Source organism: Patagioenas fasciata, chromosome 20, assembly GCF_037038585.1.
Source record: "Patagioenas fasciata isolate bPatFas1 chromosome 20, bPatFas1.hap1, whole genome shotgun sequence".
NCBI lineage: Eukaryota > Metazoa > Chordata > Aves > Columbiformes > Columbidae > Patagioenas > Patagioenas fasciata.
In genome coordinates, this window is record NC_092539.1 from 6,588,764 (window position 1) to 6,610,196 (window position 21,433).

Here is a 21,433-nt window from a genome sequence, read left to right on the forward strand (position 1 = left end):
CCATTCATTTGAATCTGTAAGCCTCTTTGTACCACACTCTAAACCAGGTGCATAATGATAGTACTGTTCATTGGATACTGTTCCTGAATTTTGAAGCCATGCTGGTCTTTTGGTTTTTGTTTTTTTTTGGGTTTTTTTTGAGAAATTATTTCATTGATTTCAGTCTCGATGTACCCTCAAGATATCCTTCTGTTTGAAGGAATTAAAGTACCCTTAACTGTTGTTTGATGTTACCATTTCTAAGAGTCTTTTTCAAAAGAACCAGTTCTTAGTCCTAAACTCCGTCATTGTCTTTCATGGGTGAGGTTCTTTTATGGATATCAGGTGATGAGAGTGACAGGAGGTCACAACTGACTCTGAAACAAGATGCTTAACCTCTTGTCCTCTCTCTCTCTCCTGGATTAAAAATAGAAACTTCTACGACTTTTCTCTCACTCATCACCTTCTCCGAGAGTAGGGAGTCCTGCAAGATGTAACTCCGGGTGCCTGCTCAGTAGCCTTGACTCCTTTGCGCTCCCACCAAACCTCTCTCCAACATACAAACCAAACCCAGCCCTGGTCTCTGTGCGCTGGGACAGGCTTTGCGGAGGGCACAGCAGTGTCCCTGCTCCTCTGGAGCTCAATCTACACCCCCAAATTTGACTTTCCCCTTTCCAGTATTTCCACTGAATGAATACTCCAATTAAAATAATTTCTTAAATACTAACCAGCCCCTAGACTGTGCTACAAATAGCGACAGGTTTCAAAAGGGTTTATATTAATATAATGCACTTTATTAACAACAGGAGCGTGTTCCAAGCTTTATAGAAGTTGAAGGCTTTATTAATTCAACTCAGTTAAGCTAGATTTAAGTTTTACATTTTCTGGTGATTTCCTTTTACTAATTATTCAGTTGCAGATCATTTACAAAATGCTTGTGCTAGAAAAAACTGTTCTAATTAAATAAAAGGAAAACATTTCTGTTTATTAGTGTATCTCTAAATTTGTACATGGGAATACCCTTACCTCTGGATGCCTTCTGACTCAAAGTTGTGTATTGCAATAATAATATTATGCAATACTACTGAGGAGGGATCTTACAATTGGGGGTCTTTAACACCTAAAAGCAATTAGCATCTTTTCCAGTTGGAAACTGGGCCTATGACACGATGGCAAAACAGCAGCATGGTGGTTTTTCACTCATAATAACTGGGGGATTACTGCCAGCCTTGCCAATGCATTTGGGTTATTTTTTTCACTCAAATATTCAGCTGAAACCCCAGATCACATATGTAGAGGGGCAGTTCTGCAAAGAGAAAGTTAGTAAAAAAACAGCACTGGGGACAGGCAAGCATCCTATCTAAAGGAGGGCTGCAATTTGCTCGTTCCCCTACAACTAAATGCCAGTTACAAATCAATCTGGAGAACTAAAATTGGAAACCACCTGATCGACTCAACACAGCAAACTGGGCCCAGCCGCAGGGATTTTTCCTCACAGCGCCCGTTTCCAGAGGCGGTGTCAGGAACCGAGCGGCTCCCCAGTTACGATCTGTCACTGCCTACGTCCCCGTACCGTCCCTTTGGCACGAACCCACAAGTTTTGTGCCCACCAGGGCCACTGACGCCCTCCAGCCTCTCCTTCCCCAGCAGCCCGGGGCGATGTCCGCGCTGGGAAGCGGGAGGTACCTCAGTCTCCTCAGCGTCCGGCCTGTCGCGCCTCTCTCCTTCCCGCCGCCATCCCGGGACCTCCCTGCCGAGCCTCGGGTTCGCGTTTCCCCTCAGGGCGGGCGAAGGCAGCGGGACGACGTCCGTACGGGGGCGGGAGCCGCGGCTGGCGGGGCACCCCGGAGGCAGGGCCGGCGTGTGGGGAAGGGGCGGCTCCCCGCTCCCCCAGGGCAGCAGTCCCGGGCCCGCACCCCGCGAGAGGGCGCTGGCGGCGGTCACGGAGCTTCCCGGGAAGGCTGAAGTTTGAATAAAGTGCCGGTTGCTGGTGGTGCCGTTCGGAGCAATGGCGGCGGGGACCCCGCAGGTGAGCGCCGCGCTGAGGGCTCGGGGGGCGGCGGCACGGCGGGCCGGGCGAGCATCGCCTGAGGTGAGGGGGCTCCCCGAGGGTGGAGGGGACCCTCGCCATCCTCCCGCCGGGAAAGCCCCGCTCCGCTGGAAGCCGCTGGGGAAGGGGCGGCCGTGGGGGGCGCGGGGCTCCCGCTGCCTCCTCCGCCTGTCGTGGTGCCCGCGCCCCGGGGGGTGGGAGAGGCTGCGCGAAGCGGGCGGGATCCCCTAAAAAACGGCCCATCCTCGCTTCAGGGAAATGGGGTTCGGGCCAAGTTTGTGCCCGCTGAGGAAATCCCCTCTGGGTGCGGAGGAGGTGTGGGAGGCCAGGCGGCGGCTGGGGCTGGCACACGGGATGCGGGGGCGGGCGGGCAGCCTGTGCTGGCGAAAACAGGCGTTTCTGGAATAAACTCCCCGCAGCGGGGGGGAAGGATGTCCTGCCCGCTTCTCTTGAGGCGGTTCAAGCCTAATCTGGGCAAGAAGGGATGGAGAGAGTGGCACAAGGAGCTCAGGGCTCTCCCCACAGCGGTGCCTCCTGGCTGGTGTCCGCCCTTCCCAGCCCTTGTTGGAAAGGGGACCGGCTCCTGGCAGGGCTGCAATTGCCCTTTTCCAAACCTTGCAGTGTTTTTTTTTTTCTCTTAAATAAGGGAATATGGCTAGTGTGACCCAGTCCAACACAGGCCTCATCCCCAAGTTGCTGTGAAAGATGCGATTTAAAATGTCCTGGTGAACACATGTGGTCTGTAGGGGGGATGGCCGCCTCATCACTGGCTCATTAAATCAGATCGTAAATCAATTTCTGTGTCAGGGGTGAAGCTCTGAGGGCCAGGTCTGCTCTGGGGTTTGTGCAGGTGAAGCTTGTTGCCAGGCTGGGCATAACGGAGGAGCGAGATCTCCCTGGGCTGCAGCCCATAGGACTTGGTGCAGCTTTGATACTGCTGGAGTTTTTGCTGGTTAGGAAGCAGTCTAGACAATTCGGTACGACCCGAGTCTTGCGGAAGCCCTGGGTCAGTCCTGGCAGCTCCACTACAGGTACCAAAAGCAAGCTAATTTAACCTAGTTTGGGTATTTCTCTGCAGGATGTAAATGTGTTTTGAGATTGCATTGGAGACATCCTGAAGGACTGACCTTCCCAGGGAACCAAGAGCAGCTACAGCACAGGCTGTGGCAGTATCCTGACACCCCACCAAAATTCCTGGGTTGGAATACAAAATGGATCAACCAAAATTCAGCTTTTCCATCCTCAGTTTAGGGCATTTTATCTTCTGGGTGCAAACGATGGCAATGCTATGGGACTCTCTGATCCACAGACGGGAAGAGGGATCCAGTAAAACATACCATGCTTACATTCTAAACAGTTTTAGGAAACTAGCATGGTGCATTAACTGGTATTCACACTAGCTTTTGGCAGAGAGCGATGTGGAGAAAAATTGACCTGAGAGCTGCCCAGACTGTACCTGTTCTCTGCAGTCATACCCTGTGTCGGTATTACCCTTGCACCCCTACTCATTCCATTGCTCTGATCAGATTCAGAGGGTCTTACACCCATTTGCATAGTTTGGATAGAAAATAAATGTGTATGCTTTTTCTAATTATTTAAATGAGAATTACAACCAGCGAACTCCTTTAAGTCACTTGCTACAGACTGGATAGCGAGCTTTCTGATTTTCCAGCTCGCGGCTGGTAAAGGTTGCCTGTGACTCAGGAACTCCATGATCCAAGTTCTTCCTCACAAAACTCTGGATGCTTTTCAAAGCTCTGGCTTAGTTCCTGGCTTTACTAGTTGGGCGAGAACTTCCTGGAATCAGGATGTTAATCTGAACCTTTTTGTTTTGTTACCAATCTGAACAACTCCTATTTTGGCTATTGTGTATCTGTTGCAGACCCAACTTGGTTTAAGGCCAGCTTTAAAACAGATTTTTTTTTCCTTCCTTCTTCTTCTTTAATGATTTTGCTATTAAATTGAAATCGTAGCAAAAACTGATTGAGGATGTTTGGTTGGGTCTTTGAGGTGCGTAAGAAAATATACTAATATGATTAAGTAATGGTTTCTGTGTGAATGACATTGGTTTTGGACACACAGCACGTTCTTAAAGTGCAGTAACGTAAATGAGTAACACAAAGCCAGTGTGGGTTGTTGTTGGAAATGTGGTCAACCAATTAAAGAGTATGAAAGTAAGCTGGGATTCCCAAGTTCTGTCTTTAGTCACTGACCTGCTGTGTGACATTAGGTCAGTGTAGTGGAGCTTGACTGCAACTGTTTCTTTTGCATTTAAGCAGGGAGTATGGTGAGTTGTTAATGTTAGGCTGTTAATATATTAATTGTTCTGAATGCCTTAAAGCTGCTCCTCCTGTTGAAGAGAAAAACAATGACTTCTTGCTTGGATCTGTTTGATACGGTGTTAGAACACATCCTCGTGGATGGAAGTTTCACAGCTCCTGTCTGAGTTCAGACCTTGTTTGGTCAGGTGTATGTCCTGAGTCTGTAAGCACAGCATCTCTGCTCAGAGCTGCTGATGAGACGTGCATCACTAGAGCAGGTAGTATTGAAAATGATGTAAAACAAGCCCAAGAAGAAGCTTGAGTGCTACTAATGCAACTCAAAATAAGCAATGTTTTAAAGCTGCCTTACTGCCTGTAAATCACAAGCAGAACACAGACTGGGACCAATCTGGTTCCCTTTTCAGATACAGCAGAAAGTTAAGCTTACTTTTTTGCGTGATTATTTGTAGAAACAGCCATAGGTTTTACATTTTTCTCCTTCTTGGGTAACAGCTGAGAGTTAATGCATGCTCGTGATATTGCTAAAAATCCCTAACAAGTTAGTTGAGATGTATATTTGAACAGTTGGCATCAAGACATATTCAGGTAAAAATCTGTATCTACTATATCATACTAGTAGAAGTTAATGTTGGTCAGAATGGGGTCAAATATTGTCTGGGCTTTGATACTTGGAGAACAAAGATGGGTGTAGACATTAAATAACAAGGAAATAAGATGGAGGTTTTTCTCCATTAAGGTTTCAAATCAAATTAAGGCATGTTAAGATCCAGTTGTATTCCATTCTCTGCAATTTCCACCTAGGTCTGGTGGGCTTGAAAATTTGATGAAAAGGTTGGCTTCAGAATGTATGCGAACACATCTAAATTAAATTAAGGAGTGGGGTATTATGAGGCTATTGCTATATCGTAAAAATGGTTGAACTGTGTGGTGTCTGAAATCCTCTTGCCCCATGGTGCTCGATTGCAGGGCAGCTGCCTCTTGCGGCTGGGCAATGGAGTGAACTTAATGGATCCAAGCTTCCAGCAAAAACTGGAGGGTGAGAAGGAACTCCTGCGCCGTGCTATACAGAAAGAACTGAAGATTAAAGAGGGAGCAGAAAACCTGCGCAAAGCAACAACAGACAGAAAGAATCTTGTCCATATAGAGCATGTGCTAAAATCTTCCAACCGAAAACTGGAGCAGCTACATTGGGAACTTCAGGAGCTTAATGCAAGGATTGTAATAACAGACAAAGAGGAGAGGAAGACAGGTAGGTCTTGGGTCATGATCGACAGGAAAATTTGGTATAGTGCTTCAATATTTATAGATATTGATATATTTTTCCCTTGAGGGCTCACAAGTAGTGGGAGTTTCTTCTGTTGGTATTTAGCTGATGAAATGATCTGTGCAGTAAAAACCTGAGAATGGGGCAATAAAGGAGGCAACATGAGAGTTCAGTGTAGGGAGAAGACCAGCTAGAGACTGCTGAGCCTGGACAGTATTCAGGAGCAGGCTGCAGGTGGAATTGAAGACACCGAATTGAGTTTCTGAGCAGTCAAACATCCTAGTATCTCATAGGATGAATAAGTATAAAATTGGAAGAGGGTTTGTTAGCACAGGTTCATTGATAAACCAAGAAATATTTCCAGATATGAGCTTGAGCTTCATTTGAAACAGTGTTTTGCAGTCACTTTTGTAGATGAGACCTTTTTATACTTTATTTTATAGCCTAATCTTCTTTTATACAGTCACCCATCTACAACCCAGTGAAATGACACAAGAAAAGATGACTAATGGTATCGATTGTGTTGTTTGTACAGATGGATCTGTATCTCCAGATCCTTGTCTCTGGGAAAGAAACCCGGACCCCATGGCACGGAAGGTTGAAGCTCTGAAAAAGCAGCTGCATGTTGAAATGAAAGTGAAACAAGGAGCTGAGAACATGATCCAAATGTATTCAACATCCAAGGTAAGCAGGAATAAACAACCATTTGGGAATGTGAATTTCCGGATTAAAATTTCTATTTGAAGTCCATACACAAACTCTCTCTGGTAACTGGTGTGCGAAAGAAATTAATTCGTGAAGCTGGCTTGACTGAATCCTAGCTCTGCATTCATTTTGGTGACAACATGTCACGTAACTGCACAGGACAACCAGTACTCCAGTTATGCATTAGACTTGCATGTTGCAGAGTTCAGGAGTTTAGCAGGAATCAACAAGGAACTGGATGGTGCACTTTTCATTTGTCAAGAACTGAAGCCAATCTGTAATTACTGGATGTTAGGAAAAGGCTTTTCTGAAAGTGTAGTTTATTCCACTTTGGCCCATTATTTGGTTGCCTGTGCCTTTTTCTGAAGCATCTGGTGGTGATCGCTGTTGGAGGGGTGTTATTAGACCGGACAGACAGGCATAGTCTGACTGTTTTGATCCTTTTAGTAGCTATTAAATGGCAGATGCTGATAGTGCTCTTGAATGTTGCTTGGTGGTATTAATGACAGAGTTGGGAATCATGTTGTTTTATTTTAACCATGTAAATCCTTCTGTAGTCCCAGTGGAAAGAGGTAGGTTCCTATAGAGTAGCTTGTGTTATTCTCAAGCAGATGAATGGCCCTTTGGAGAGACCTACCTCTCCCTTCCAGCTACGAACTCTACATTACAACATTTGGTATGTCTATGTGAGAGGAATTTTCAAAGGTGAACTGGTTTCATGTTCATCCCACTTTTTGAGTTTGGCACAATTGTGTTGAAAAGTCAAAGGATGATTTTAAAAATGTCCAAGCTTATTATGAAGCTTAATTCAGTCAGATCAGCAGTCTGGAGGGTCGTGATATTTTGATTTGCACAAAAAACTGTTGAGCACAGTTAACCAGTGAACCACAAGTCCCAGTGACCAAAATGGTTGGTATTAACTGGGCATGTCCTTGACCTGTCCTTTCACTCTACAAATGGAGGTAGTGATCTCAAAGTTCTTGAACCTCAGTGGTGTCTCCTTTACATAACTGCTTATTTATGCCATTTCAGGATCATTTATGACCCTTCTTTTAGGTACCACCTCATCCTTTTATGTGAACACATCATCATAATACATTTTTAATAAGCATGGTTCTCTTTCCCATGTGCTTTCTTTTTGGCAGGAGCGGAAGCTGCTGGCTACAGCTCAGCAGATGCTTCAGGACAGCAAGACAAAGATTGAAATAATCCGCATGCACATTGTGAAAGTATCGCAGTCATCAGGAGGGATTGAAGATACAGTGGATCCAGCAGGTAAGGTGGTTTAGTTAACTGATATGGCTTAGAACAGATGTGTCCAAAACCACAAGATCCAGAGCTTTCAGTCAGTTTTCATCCTCATCATATTTTTATCATCAAAATGGCTAGTGAGGATGGGGAGCACCATCAGTGCTTTGGAGCTGCGTATCGAGGAGCTGAGACATCACCTGCGCATCGAAGCTGCTGTAGCTGAGGGGGCAAAAAATGTGCTGAAGATCCTAGGGGGGAGTCGGGTACAGGATCGCAAGTTTTTGGCTGAGGTAAGTGCTTATTCAGGCCTTCTTGAGAGGGTCGTTTCATGCCTCAGCATTAGTGATTTAACATTAATAAGTTGAGTTAACCAAGAGTTATGAATTTTGGAAGTTCCTGTCTCTCTGTGAGGACACACTGATTGGGATCCCTTTCCCTTCTAGGCATAACATTCCTTGCTTTGGGGAAACTTCTCAGTAACATCAGAAATGACACTGATGGGTTGGTCAGGATCTATGGGAAAATATTTCACTTTGTTCCTTTCTAAGAAAGATGTTATCCAGTCTTTTTCTTTTTTGGAGCTTACTCTACTAGTTCATAAAGGATTAATAGGACCTGGGCTGGGGCTGTACATAGAAGATTTCTTCCTATTTTCTGTTCTACTCTGTATTGCTAGGCTCAGGGTCGTTTGCAAGAGTCATCTCAGAAGATTGACCTGTTGCGCTTGTCCTTGGAACATCAGCTTAGTGAGCTTTCTCCTGATCACCCAAAAAGATCACTCATCAAGCAGGAACTAGTAAATACCTCCTCCCTGGGAGCTCAGCATGGCAACGTCCAACCCACTTCAGTCGTTAAACCCACAGCCCTCACAGGTACATAAATGCTGCGTGGCATGTTGTTGTGAGAAGGACAGAGGGGAAAAATCAGTTCCATTTCTTCTCATTGTTGTAATGCCTCTTGTTTTATGGATGTTTGATTTTTCTAGGAACAGGACTTTCTGATCATATGGATTTGCAGTCTATTAATCTGGGGTAGTTTTGAGCTGTTAACCAAGAAATAATGAATCTGAGAAATTCTTGGACCCCAGTGAGGACAGGCTGACTGGAATCACTTCATCTTTTACAAAATAATATTCTTTCCTCTCCTCAGGAACACTGGAAGTGAGACTGATGGGGTGTCAGGATCTATTGGAAAACGTTCCAGGCCGTTCCCGAATGACTAGTTCTTCTCCCATTGTCGGCAGCCCAAGCGATTTGAGGTCTCTCTCCCGAACGCGAGTTGGCCTGGGTATCCATGGCCGTGGTGTTGCAGGAAAGTACCTGCGGAATGAAGAGCCATGTAGTGAGTATGGGGTTCCCTGTTGTGTTGCGAGTGTCATACAGGAGCACGAGGGCTTCTCATCCAAGTACTTCATTAACCTGGTATGAGTGTAATGATAAGAAACCTGGTTTCTGCAAAACTAAGAGAGAGAACGAGTTGCATTATATCTGGTCCTCCTATTAGTCCCCTGGAAAATACATTTGATTGGGATATTCACCTTCAGTGTGGGAGATTTTCTTTGGCAGAAGATTATAATCCGTGTTTTCTCCTTTGTCCAGATGAGGTCCTTGCTGTGCTCAAAGTGGACAATAAAGTGGTTGGCCAAACAAACTGGGGACCAGTTAATAACCAGGCATGGGACCAGAGCTTTGTCATTGAGCTGGATCGGGTAAGTCTGCACCAGGTTCCCTGTGTTGTGTTTGTTTTTCCATTTCACCTTACCCGATTTGTTTGTTTAGCTGCCATTCCGCTTCATTCAACTCTCTATTGCTGCTGTCCCCATGTACCACTTATCTTAGTCTTCTCCTGAAGGCAACGTATCTCTGGCAGAGGTTCATCCTGAACAGCATCTGTTGTCCTTTCCTTATCTGAGCAGTTTTATTTCATTTTACCAGCGAAGTGGCTCTCACAGGGATTAGTGAAATGGGGAGCCAAGGCAGCCATCTCCAAGAGGGTCTGTAGCTAAGAGAATCTGAAAAATCAGAGAAAGCAGGGAACAGAAGAATTAAAGAAGTTTCTTATGCATACTGTTTGTTTGTTTGTTTTTACAACAGCGTGTATGTGTGCATGTGCCATTTCCAGAGCACGGAATACTATGTAACTCTTCTGCTATCTTTTTTTCCTCCCTCACTGCTCCCCAATCCCACCAGTCTCGCGAGCTGGAAATTGCAATTTATTGGAGGGACTGGAGAGAACTGTGTGCAGTGAAGTTTTTACGTTTGGATGATTTCCTCGATAACGAACGTCACGGGATGTGCCTCTCCCTTGAACCCCAAGGACTGCTTTTTGCAGAGGTACACATGTCAGCTTTGCTTATTTTTCAGAGAACTCTCTCTGTTTAGGATGCCTGCCCTGAAAGCAGCTATTGCACCCAGGATACAAGGAGTGGAAGGAGCAATAATCTAGAAGGGTAGAATGACACCTGTAACCCTTTTGCATCAATATCATATATAAGAATAAGGAACATGATGTAACAGATGTGCCATAGCCCGGAGTGACTCTTTAGCTGTTCCACTGTAATTATATGTGTGTGTACTTTGAAATCCATTGGTTTTTATTTGCTTTCATTATGAGTCATTGACTCTTTAATTAAACATATGGCTTAATGGTCAGAATTGAGTCACAGAGATGTAGAATCAGAGACGCAAATTCCTTCTGGGCATGCTTATTTTATCATCTTTCTGAGGCTAATAATAATTTGAAGTGCCATCAATGAAGAGATCGTCCAGATAATCCCTTACAAGCCAAAGTACTTTCTGCTTTGTGTTGTGATGAAAATTCCTGTGGTTGTCCTTCCAAAAGTGGGATTTGACCTCATGTACCAAAATTTGCCTTCTCTCCCTGCCTTCTTGGTTTTTCTGGTTTTGTTTTGTGGGGATTGGTTTTGGTTTTTTGTTTTTACTTCAGTGCCATAGACTACTAGGTTTTTTTACCCTACACGTGGCTGTGTTCTTTGTGCATGGCTTTACAAATTAGATTAATTTATTTGGGGATATGAATTGGTCTTAATTCTGGGGATTTTCCGCATTTCAGGTAGCGGAAAGTATCTAAAACCACAGTTGAAGTAACAGATGTTTAGAGGGTAAAGCCAGAATGATGCAGTCTGAAGTCTATGGAGGTGACTCCTAATTTACCAAACAGATACGAGTGGAGAATTTGATGAGAGGGCGGGCATGTGTGAACATTTGTGTTCACAGTGTAAATGAAAAATCCTGACAAAACCCCTTTGCTTCTCTGACAGGTGATGTTCTGTAATCCTGTCATTGAGAGAAAGCCAAAACTGCAGCGACAGAAACGCATTTTCCCCAAACAGAAAGGTAAGCTGCTAGAGAGCTGGCTGCTTACTGTCCAGGGTGTGGAGGGCAGGGCTTTGCACAATCCCTTTAAATTGGTGAGACATTAAAATGCTTGCTAATTACTGTGTGTAAGTAAGTGGGCTTTATTAGAATGTGCAAGTTTCTCCAGTCACAGAAAGAGCAGACAGCGTGGTGTGTAATGTGAATAGAAACACCGCAACAATATCACAATTAACATTGTTAGGAGGATGTAATTACTAGTTATTTAACACATTTCTTAGCAAGATCCAGGACGCGAGCTATGTGAATTTCACCAGCAATGCTGTTACTGCTGAACAGATATTGAAAGGTTTTCTGGAAAACTCGTTATAGAAGACTGTGGTATGAACAGGCTTGTGATTGTCTGTCAAGTCTTCAGAGCTGGCATCTCAGATTAATAGATTAGGGACTGGAATAACTTGCATACTCTCATTTTTGTCTGCAAATTCTTTCTTGCGAAGCTGAATAAGGTAAGACTTTACATACTGAGAACTCCTGGCAGTGGGGATAAATGAGATTTTCTATTCTTTAGGAAGCAGTAAAAATTATTAAAATGTTTTACTCTTTTTAAGACATTTTCAGAAACTTTCTGTTAACAGGCTGCATGATTAAAATGCAGTGTTGAAATAGGAGAAAACCTGACTTAAAATCAATTTTTAATGTTTGGTGCAATTTCTACTTGAGGATTGTTATAATATTATATAGAGCTGAACTTAGGTGAAATAATAGATCTGTTTCATCATCATTATTAAACTTTCTTCCCTGAAAAAAAAAGCCCATTCTCCCTAGGGTGAGCCGCCTTTTTCAGTAACCCACGCGTGTTTACGTGAAAGCAATACGTGACAGTAACAGTATGTGAGATTGTAATTTGTGCCTCGTAATCTCACTGGTGTTCTGACTCTGGCTCCTCCAGGGAAGGAATTTCTCCGAGCTCCTCAAATGAACATAAACGTTGCTGCCTGGGGTCGCCTGATGATGAGTTTCCTCCCTCCGTGTAGCTCCATGAACCCTCTGAGTCCCCCGCTCCACGATCCCATTCACACAGACTTTTCTCCAGACTCTCCACAAAGTCGTGTTGATTCAGTGTCCAAACTGAGCAGGTAGGTTGTGTTCTGGTTATTGCTGGGGGGCACTCTGGAGGGGGTGTAGGGTAGATCTTAAAGCTCTCTTGCACCTATTAAGACAGAGGAAGATACTGATGAGAAAAATGTATCCGTGGAACTTAATACAGGATTTTAAGAAAAGCCAATGCTGCCTGAAATGATGTGTTTTTAGTGGGTTGTTCAATACGCTGTGGCCAGCTCTGATTTATCATTAGCAGTTAGACCATTTCCAGAATTGCTTTTCTAACAAGCGGTGTGTTCCAGAGCCAGGGGAACTTCAGCAGCTTTCTTCTCCTCTGTGGTGAGATCTGTGGGCACAAAAGTGGTGATAAGTAAACACCGTGATACAAAAAATACCCAAACCAGAATACAAAAGCAGATTTTGAAAAGTTGTTTTATACAGACAAAAAGATGTACTGTTTCTGTGCTGTAAAGGAAAGAAAATTCCACTCATTAAATGTCTTCACCAGTACAGTAACTGAACTCTATGCAAGGTCACAATGTGATGGTTGTGGTCAGAGTACACTCTTCTTTCGTGTAGTAATTTTCTAAAAGAGACTATTCACACCGATTCTCAAGACCGAAAGAAAGAAAAATAAATTGAGTCAACTTCTGTGTTGCTATTAAAACTTCCTTAAAGTTCTTGATCATTGTGGCTTATTTCTACACACCTATGTTTTATGAATCTTATAGTATCAGAGAGCTCGTGTTGGAATGTGAGTCCATCACCAACATCATAGCTCATTTTCTTTTCATTCATTTAGAAAAGCGCATCTTGATGATACTTCACTGACTTGTGTGTATCAGGGAGTCCTGTTGTCCAGTGTATTGGACTGACCTAAACTTTGCTCATAGAGCAAAGCCACTGCAGAGGTGTCTGTGTATGGTGTTCTGCCCTAAGGTGATCTCCTTCCATGTGTCTTACAAATGCAGTGGCTTTCCTGGGGCTAAGGTTACGTCTGCTGACGAAGCACCACCCAAGCCTCCACGTCTTTTCCTGATGGCCAACTCCAAAGAATCAACACCATCTCCAGCAGATTCTCCGGTAATCATTTGGGCTAATAGGGAGACTTTTCTTTGGTGGTTGGTGTTCTTTCAGGGCCCGGTTCTTCTTAATTGTTTATTACTGAAGGAATTCACTGTACTTTCGGCAGGCAGCAACTCATTAGCTGGCTCATCTCCAGGGATTCAGAATCCAGTGAGCTGTTTTGACATGGAGTCTTCACAAAAGTGTTGCACCTCTTTTTTTAATTATAAGTTGCTTTTCTTGGAGAAGCAAAATGTGAGGTAGGTCAACATTGGGAGTTCAGAGCGAGAGTACAGAGCAGATGATTGCACAGACAAAGCAGAGAAGGAGGGTCAGCAGGCTTTTAGGAGCAAGTGAAGTTCTGTGTCACTAAATAAACTGGGCAAAACCAAGAAGAACTCTACACTTTTGACAGGAGCAAGCAGGAAAATTGTCTTGAGTAGCATAATAGTTAATGACCCGTGTTCTGCCACATCTTACCCTTTTTCATTTGGCTTTGGTGACAGAGGAAACTGCATTCTCTGATAATTGTGACTCTTTTTGGGACATGAGGTGCCTTTTTATTAAAAGGAAATGTTTTATCCTAGACTTCTAAAAGCATTTGTTTCAAAGGGATTGACCATACCAAAAAATATTATACATGGGAATAGTTTTGCGTGACCAAGGACAATCGGTTTTTATGCTACTTCCCTCCAAGCAGAGGCAATGAGCAGCTGCAAGAACTTGTCTGCGGTTATGCTGGATCATGACAGAGGAGAAAATTTGGATGTGGGTGTTCAGGTCTGACTTGGTGATCCAGAGGCTGACACACTGTAATTTTCTTTCTGTTCATAGTGTCTGAAGAGGCTGCACGTTGAGAAGTCTTGCAGCTCTGCTCTAACAGAATTTCCAGTCCCGGCATCTCCAAGGTAACTGTGGGCAGCATGGGCTGTGTTGGGTCACAGATTAAAGAAGCACTGGGCTGAAATTTTGGAGCACACACAGTCTAAAATTCTGCTCGAGGTCTGCTTTGATTTCTCAGCAGCAGCGTCTTAGTGCTGAGTGCAGGTGAGACGTCTGCTCTGAACTTTACTTGTCCAAATGTCTGCTGTGCATGATCTGTTTATTAATCCCAATACTTGGTGTAGTGATAGATTGTACACTACAACATAATAGGTTACTTTAGTAGAAGGTAAAGTCACAATTTGTATGTAACAAGAATGCACAGCAGTAAATATACCAAAAAAGGGCAAGTAAAAAAAAAAATTACTGTTGTTGAACAAATACTGACTGAAAAAGCACAAACAGCAAAATCTTTCTAAGCTGATCTTGCAGTTCAGATCACAGAATTATGTTCATAATTTCATCTTCATTTTTGAGGGGTCCCATTGTCAAAACAATGTAGCCAGGATACAGTCTGGCACCCACCTCCCTTCTCTCTGAGAAGGCTGAGGAAGGAGTTGAGTCCTTCACAAGTAGATAGCCCTTCATTTCACTTACTGGTGGAGTATGGAGTGTCTACTACTTTTTAACGATGATCCTGGACTCAAGTGTTCAGGCTGTTGGTTTGTTTTTTGGGTTTTTTTGGGGGGCTTTTTTATTCTTTCCAAGCAATTCTGGAGCCTGAGTTTCCTTGGTAACACCTTGTGGCTGCCATAACATTTTATAGCATCTCTTCATTCAGCTACTTTTTTTCACCAACATCTTACATCTGTTATCTCACCGTGTTCATTTCCAACTCACATTTGAGAACTTCTGCTTATGCCCTTGTCCTACTAGCACTTGATGTTACATGTTCATGTCTGATTAACACAATGGCTGCTGAGCTTGCTAAAAGGAGTGTAGACAAAATTGAATCTTACTACCCTAAGGATTGGGATGGAGGGGAAACTAATCCTGTTATGGTAACAGAGAAAGCAAGCCTTGGAGAGTCAGAATTGTTGCTCCTGTTGCCAGTACAGACGGCAGTCAGAGTGCTGCCACTGGGACCAGTTTCCTTACCTTGTGCTTACCTGTTCCTTTGGTGACAGAACAGCAGCAGCAAGCCCAAGTTTTCGAGATTTCATCTTAGGCGAGGAGCAGTTGACACAGCTGATTGGTTTTCTTTTCGCTTCACAGAGCTTCTTCCCCTAACACAAAGACACACTCCTTTGTTATCTATTCATGCATCTTTGGGGTATTATCTCAACAATTCTTTTTTTGTCTGCAGGAAAAGGACAGTTCAGCTTGGGGATTTTCACTGCATCGCTATGTTGGGACGTGGCCACTTTGGGAAGGTAGTGTGGAAGTGTGCACTTTGTGAAGGAGGGTGATGGGACTGTGGTTGAGAAGATGGGCCTCAGAGTCCGAATAGAAACATTGCAGTACAGAAAAGATGTGTTGCAATGCAGATATACAAAACAAACCCAGCCCAACCACACAAGCAGGTGGTAACTGCTGTTAACAGTCAAAACTCCTGAAGATTTGTGGCTTCGAAGCCTGGAGAAAACTGTCCAGGGAGTGCTAAGTTATTTCATAAAGCACACCATTGCCATTCCTGTGTGATTGTGAGCACTAGTGGAATAGCTCCATTCCCAAAAACTGTGTGTGTGGTTTCTTGCTGTGAGAGCTCTGACGTGCTCATAAAGCTGTGATACTGCTGTTTGTGAAAATATAACTTCCACTGACAACCTTCTGCACTGCTGCAGCACAAGGAGCAGAAAAAAGTGCTCCATTTCTAGAGTTACTTGAGCTTGGTTTTGAGAATGGCTGTCTGGAGTGGATGGAAATAATGTGTGTCCATGGGAGTCAATCCAATAAGGAAATAACAGATTTCTTGGAAGTACGGCTTCTCTGTTTTCTTTCAGGTGCTGCTGGCCCAATACAAGCCAACGGGGAAGCTGTATGCTATCAAAGCCTTGAAGAAAAAAGATATTATTAGTAGAGATGAACTTGATAGGTGAGATTTGTTTAGAGATGGTGCTGTTGCCAGAGGCTACATTAACACACCTGTAATCAAACATTAGCAGGTATGGTGTGTACTAGTCATGGTACTATTAAGGTTAAATGTGACCTTAAGGCTCAGGTAGCTAAAACCAGGGAGGAGTAAACTTATAACAGCGCTGCTTTCTAACTTCTGCTGGAATAACACCTGAAGAACACGCTAAAACTTATCTCACATACTTCCAAATGTTAAATATTGTATTAGCCCACACTTTTTATTTCTCTAGCTTAAGATGTAAAGATTGCTTTCTTCATTCTGTCTTTCTCAAAATAGGTTTTTCTGCCAAGCTTTAACATTGATGTTTTCATTCTTTGAATCCTGGCAGCTTGAACTGTGAGAAGCGAATCTTTGAAGTGGTCAATTCTTCTGATCACCCATTCCTTGTGAACATGTTTGCGTGTTTCCAGACACCTCATCACGCTTGTTTTGTGATGGAATACACTCCAGGTGGTGATCTGATGATGCGCATCCATGAAGATGTCTTTCCGGAGCATGTGGCACGGTGAGTTAGAGTTAGTCTAGTTTCCAGGCACTATAATTTTTTAGATTTGATTCTCATATGTATTTCCTGATAACTGTTTGTTCCTTTTAGGTTTTATGCAGCCTGCGTAGTCTTGGGGCTCCAGTTCTTGCATGAGAAGAAAATTGTTTATAGGTAATGCAGCAAAGAATCAAGCACAAGACAGTTCAGCAACTGTAGCTGTATGTCTGGAGCTCGCTATCTTGCTGGGGTTTCTAATCTTTCTTTCTGTCTTTATTTTCCCACGTTGCCTCTTGCTATCAGCATGTTCACCGTGCTTACAGTAAAGAAAGTCATCTAGAAGCTTTTCATCTGACATGTTGCAGGTGATTCATCCTCTGTGACATGTCAATACATTCTGGGGGGCACCTGTAAGTCACTGCTTTCTTTTGTACTGGGATAGTCAAGTAATTTGTCGTGCTGTTGTGGGATGCTCTTTTCCAGATGAATAAGCCCCACCCAGCTCCAAGTTGCTCTGTGAGCTTTTCATTAAGGGGAAAATATCAATAAATTAAGGGGAGTCTTCCAACTAATACCTTATTTAAACCAAATGTAGACTTTACTGAATTTAGATTTTTATTCTCTTTATTAACATCTGGCTTCTGCCTCTTGCAGAAAAAAGAAAGATGTTGGATGGCAATCCACAGACTTCCTCAACCATTTTCTTTCCTCTCCTTTGCCCACAGGGACCTGAAATTGGATAATCTCCTTTTAGACGCTGAAGGATTTGTGAAGATCGCAGATTTTGGGTTGTGTAAGGAAGGTGAGTGACGTTGTTGAAGCTGAAATTGAACCACCAGAACCGGTTTAGGATCTGGGCTTTAGTAATGTGTTCACAAAACAGCTACTGAGGTGGTTGTGTGTAACTTGTATTCATCCCCAGCTTAGAAATAAAGCGAAACCCACCAAAACAACCCAAAACCTAACAAACAAACAACAAAAAAACTCACCTGTCTGGCTGTGATGAACTTGGAAAGAGGACTTTGTCCTTTGATCTTCAGGAAACATGTGAAGCAGATTACAATCTGCTTGTTCGTTCAAAGGAGCCAGAATATAGGGCACCACAAAATGCGTGCTTGAGTAAATGAGCAATGGAAGCTACAGGAGGTTTCCTGGGGTTTTCTATTTATTTAAGCATTGTCTATATGTTTCTTATTTGGAGCTGTTAAAGGCCTCAGGTTTCATACTTCCTTGTTGGCATTTACAAGCATTGATGAGAACTCTTGCCCAATGAACAACATTAGATTATCAAGCGATAAACGACGGCTTTCAGAAGGTGAGGCTGCATGTGATCCATTCACTAACGTATGCTGCATTTTACAAGAGTGTTCTTTTCCTACAGGAATAGGTTTTGGAGACCGCACCAACACCTTCTGTGGCACCCCTGAATTTCTGGCTCCAGAAGTCCTGACGGACATCTCATACACGCGGGCAGTGGACTGGTGGGGACTGGGTGTGCTCATTTATGAGATGCTCGTTGGTGAGGTGAGACCATCTTTCTCTAAGAGGATCTTGCTGAACGGTTTTGGGGCAAGTGGTACCCAACCACCTGAGATTAAGTTTTGCTGAATGTAGCCAACTACTTATATTACATTTTTCTCATTCATAGTGCATGCCAAACGCTAATTAATCCACGCAACTCCCTGCTGTTCTTATCCCTATATAATAGTGAGGAATGGGTGCTGTGTGGATTAAATAATACAATGTCACAATTGCAGTCACCATTCCCTGGAGATGACGAGGAAGAAGTCTTCGACAGTATTGTCAATGATGAAGTCCGGTATCCACGATTCCTTTCATCTGAGGCGCTTTCTATAATCCGTAAGGTAATGGGCTTGATGGGTCTCTGGGAGCCTGAGGAATCTCCCTTTGCTGTGCAAGTGAATCCAGAAGGACTCTAGTGGGACAGGATCTGGAGCTGCCTACACAGATTAAGGAAACAATTAAAATTTATGCATATTTTTTCCTTTCCATCCCTTTACATAAATGCTGTTCTTCTGTCTGAGGATGACTAAGCCACTTCTTACTGAGATCTGTTGCTGCTAAGTCTGAAACAGAGGAGTGTTGATTCGAGGGCAGGAGTGTCAGAGTTATTCAGTGGAGGTGGCTTGATTCAATTTTTGGATGTGACCTGGTAGTCACTGTCGTGCAATTAAGATTCTTCGTGCAGTTTATAGCAGGTGTCTTACTGGTGTTGGGAAGTTGTTTGCAAGGAACTAGGTCTGAGCTATTACTAGCAGATTATGAACTTGCTGCAAAGTGAGAATGAGAAGACACCGATGGGTCGGTCCATCCCCTTCCTTTTGTTTTTTGCTCTGGAACATGATTTCTCTCCATCCTTGCTCCGTTGTTTTTAAATTTTGAACTGGTATTTCCTGCAGCTTCTTCGGAAATGTCCAGAGCGTAGACTGGGAGCAGGGGAAAAAGATGCAGAGGAGATTAAAATCCAGCCCTTTTTTAAGGTAGGAACTCGCAGTGTCTCTCCCCCTCATCTCTTGTGCTTTTGCTTTCTGTTGGTATCAAGGCACATTTCTGTTAGTTATCAGTGAGATCTCAGTGGTAGCTTCTGTTGCACCTCATTGCTGTATTCAGGAATATGTGATTTGATTCACATTTGGAATTACATCTCCCAGGTGTGTTTTCTGGGATCTATAAGCTTCCAGAGCCGGTTTGTTATTCTTCTGTGTACAAATGTACTTCGCTTTTGAGCCATCAACAAATACCCCTTTTAAATCAAACTGCAGCAGTCAAAGACACTGTCTGGTGATGACAGTGATTTCCAGTCGGTCTATTTGATGGCACCTGCATTTGCAGGATACACATGAATCGTAAGAGAAGTTGGGGTTAAAGACACATTTGCTTTGGGGAATGGTAAATGTCTGTTCCAGGCGAAGGTGTTACAGCCCTTCTTGTCACTGCCCATCTCCCAGAACTACTTTGCCTTATAACCCCTGTCTGGAGTAAGAAAAGAACCTGGATGTCAGCAGGAATTGCTGGGGAGTTCACAGATCCACCTGGCCACAGCTGCACTTGGGTTTTGTCCTTCCTAGTTATAGTTTGAGCTGTAACTTTGTTTCTTGGTGTTCTCAAGAATGTTCTGAGGCCGTATGGAATCTCTGTACTTCGGGCCTTTTTTCAATTGTCTCTCTTACTTTATTTTTCTTTAATTTGTAGAAATAAGACACATTGCAACTGATCTGGAAGGGAGGCTGCAATCCACCCTCTTACTTTAACATTTCATAAATAATCTGAATGTCAATTTGACCTGTTCGCTTCCTTCTCTTCCAGGAAATCAATTGGGATGCCTTGTTTGCCAGGGCTCTGAAGCCCCCTTTTGTGCCCACCTTAAGAGATCCCGCCGACATTAGCAACTTTGATGAAGAGTTTACATCGCAAAAGCCCATCCTTACTCCTCCAGAGGAGGCTTCTCTCCTAACCCGTAAGGAGCAGACTGTATTCAAGGACTTTGACTTTGTCTCCAGACACCTTTTAGATGTTTGATTCCTGTGCTATAAGAAACGTGAACAAATTGTTACCACCTTGAGAGAGCGCAGAGAGGACTTGGCATGGGTGATGGAAAAGTCAACAGAATTTGTAGAACTGGTGGTGCTGATGACCCCGGGAAGGGAGTTCCCTGCACGCTGAGTCAACCTACTGGGGGGTGTTTTCAGCCTCTTTTGTTGGAGGGATACTGGATGTCAATTATCTTAAAGGAGTAATTAATGTTTAACTGGATGTATCTTCTGCCATTGAATACAGATGGAAATTTGGAATTTAAGCTGGATTTAACTTAATGAAATCAAACCATTGCTGCAACCCAGGTTACTCTTTCCAAATAGCCTGAGTAAGTAGCACGGCTTTTTAAAGTTGCGGAGTAGCAGAGGGAATGGCCACTTCTTACCTATTTTCTATAAAAGATATGCAGCATTCCCTCCTTGTAATGATTTTATGTCCATTCCCACTCATAATCATGTATGCCAGGGACGGAATGGATTTTAACACAACCAAGATAATGATTTGGGGGTTTGATAATGATCCAAGTGATGTATCTTAAGGAATAGGAGTGTCTTTCTACTTCTTGGAGGATGCTAAATCTTAACTATTGTTTTCAGTTATATGAAAAAGCCACAGCTTTGCACATGCTATTGGTTTTTAAAAATAAAGATACCTTTTCTTATAATGAAATTTCAGCTCTTCATCTCCTTGTGTTAGCTGAATGTTTCAGATCGGGGCTACTCATACTTTGCTCAACAGACAGGATTTTCTTTTTCTCTGTAAATGTCAATAGTAATATTTCCTTCCCTCCCTCCTCACTTGTCTGTGCACATACTACATGGTGTAATCATCTGTTACGTACACATGATTGCAGTCGTTTCTCCATAGACTTTATCAATGTGTATATCCTGTATGTTTTTGGGGATAGCTAGATAACAACAGTGTTAATAGTGGAAAATCAGTTAAGTTAACAGTTATTTCATTTGCCTGGTAACACATTATACTTGATAAGATACATTTTCTTCTCTTAAATTCATAATGTTAGCTTGCTGGGCAAAAAAGAAAGGGAAGGGTATCTAGAAATGAAGCATCACACTGATGACAAATTAGGATGCACAGCTATTAATCTTTCAGTTTGTCTTCACCAGAGGTGGACAGAAGTTGAAGTAACACAGTTGTGCTGGATCTGCAGATAAGGTTTGGGTGCACTAGTGAGTCATAATTATTAAATCAAGGCTGGTCTAATTGCTTCAGAATTCAGAGGTAAGAACATACATTTGTGCAAAACAAGTAATTCACACCGAACCTCAATTTCCTATTTTCAGAGCCAAGTGTAACTGCTTCTGAAAACTCCCTGCATGCAAATGTCCCTTCAACCTCGTGCTCTGCCTTGCAGCCTAACAGCCCATTCAAAGCAGGAC

The 21,433-nt window shown here is 43.3% G+C and overlaps 1 protein-coding gene across 1 annotated transcript; it reads left to right on the top strand.

Moving 5' to 3' along the window:
* Positions 1-1,567: 1,567 nt before the first annotated feature.
* On the top strand, positions 1,568-20,702 carry PKN3 (protein kinase N3). Its single transcript, XM_065853821.2, has 22 exons — positions 1,568-2,008; positions 5,278-5,560; positions 6,111-6,259; positions 7,426-7,555; positions 7,670-7,821; positions 8,208-8,403; positions 8,681-8,872; positions 9,130-9,239; positions 9,721-9,864; positions 10,812-10,887; positions 11,819-12,005; positions 12,942-13,053; positions 13,870-13,943; positions 15,224-15,290; positions 15,861-15,952; positions 16,323-16,499; positions 16,590-16,652; positions 17,204-17,280; positions 17,860-18,002; positions 18,236-18,343; positions 18,899-18,979; positions 19,806-20,702. Exons 1-22 carry the CDS (start codon positions 1,988-1,990, stop codon positions 20,016-20,018), a joined length of 2,847 nt encoding a protein of 948 aa, XP_065709893.1. The 5' UTR covers positions 1,568-1,987; the 3' UTR covers positions 20,019-20,702.
* Positions 20,703-21,433: the final 731 nt, after the last annotated feature.

Bases quoted from the DNA above. Each gene is read 5' to 3' on its own strand.
- PKN3 (XM_065853821.2), top strand. From the start codon at position 1,988: ATGGCGGCGGGGACCCCGCAG. The intron at 2,009-5,277 runs GTGAGCGCCGCG...GCTCGATTGCAG, and splicing joins TGGCGGCGGGGACCCCGCAG to GGCAGCTGCCTCTTGCGGCT. The intron at 13,944-15,223 runs GTAACTGTGGGC...TTTTGTCTGCAG, and splicing joins CCAGTCCCGGCATCTCCAAG to GAAAAGGACAGTTCAGCTTG.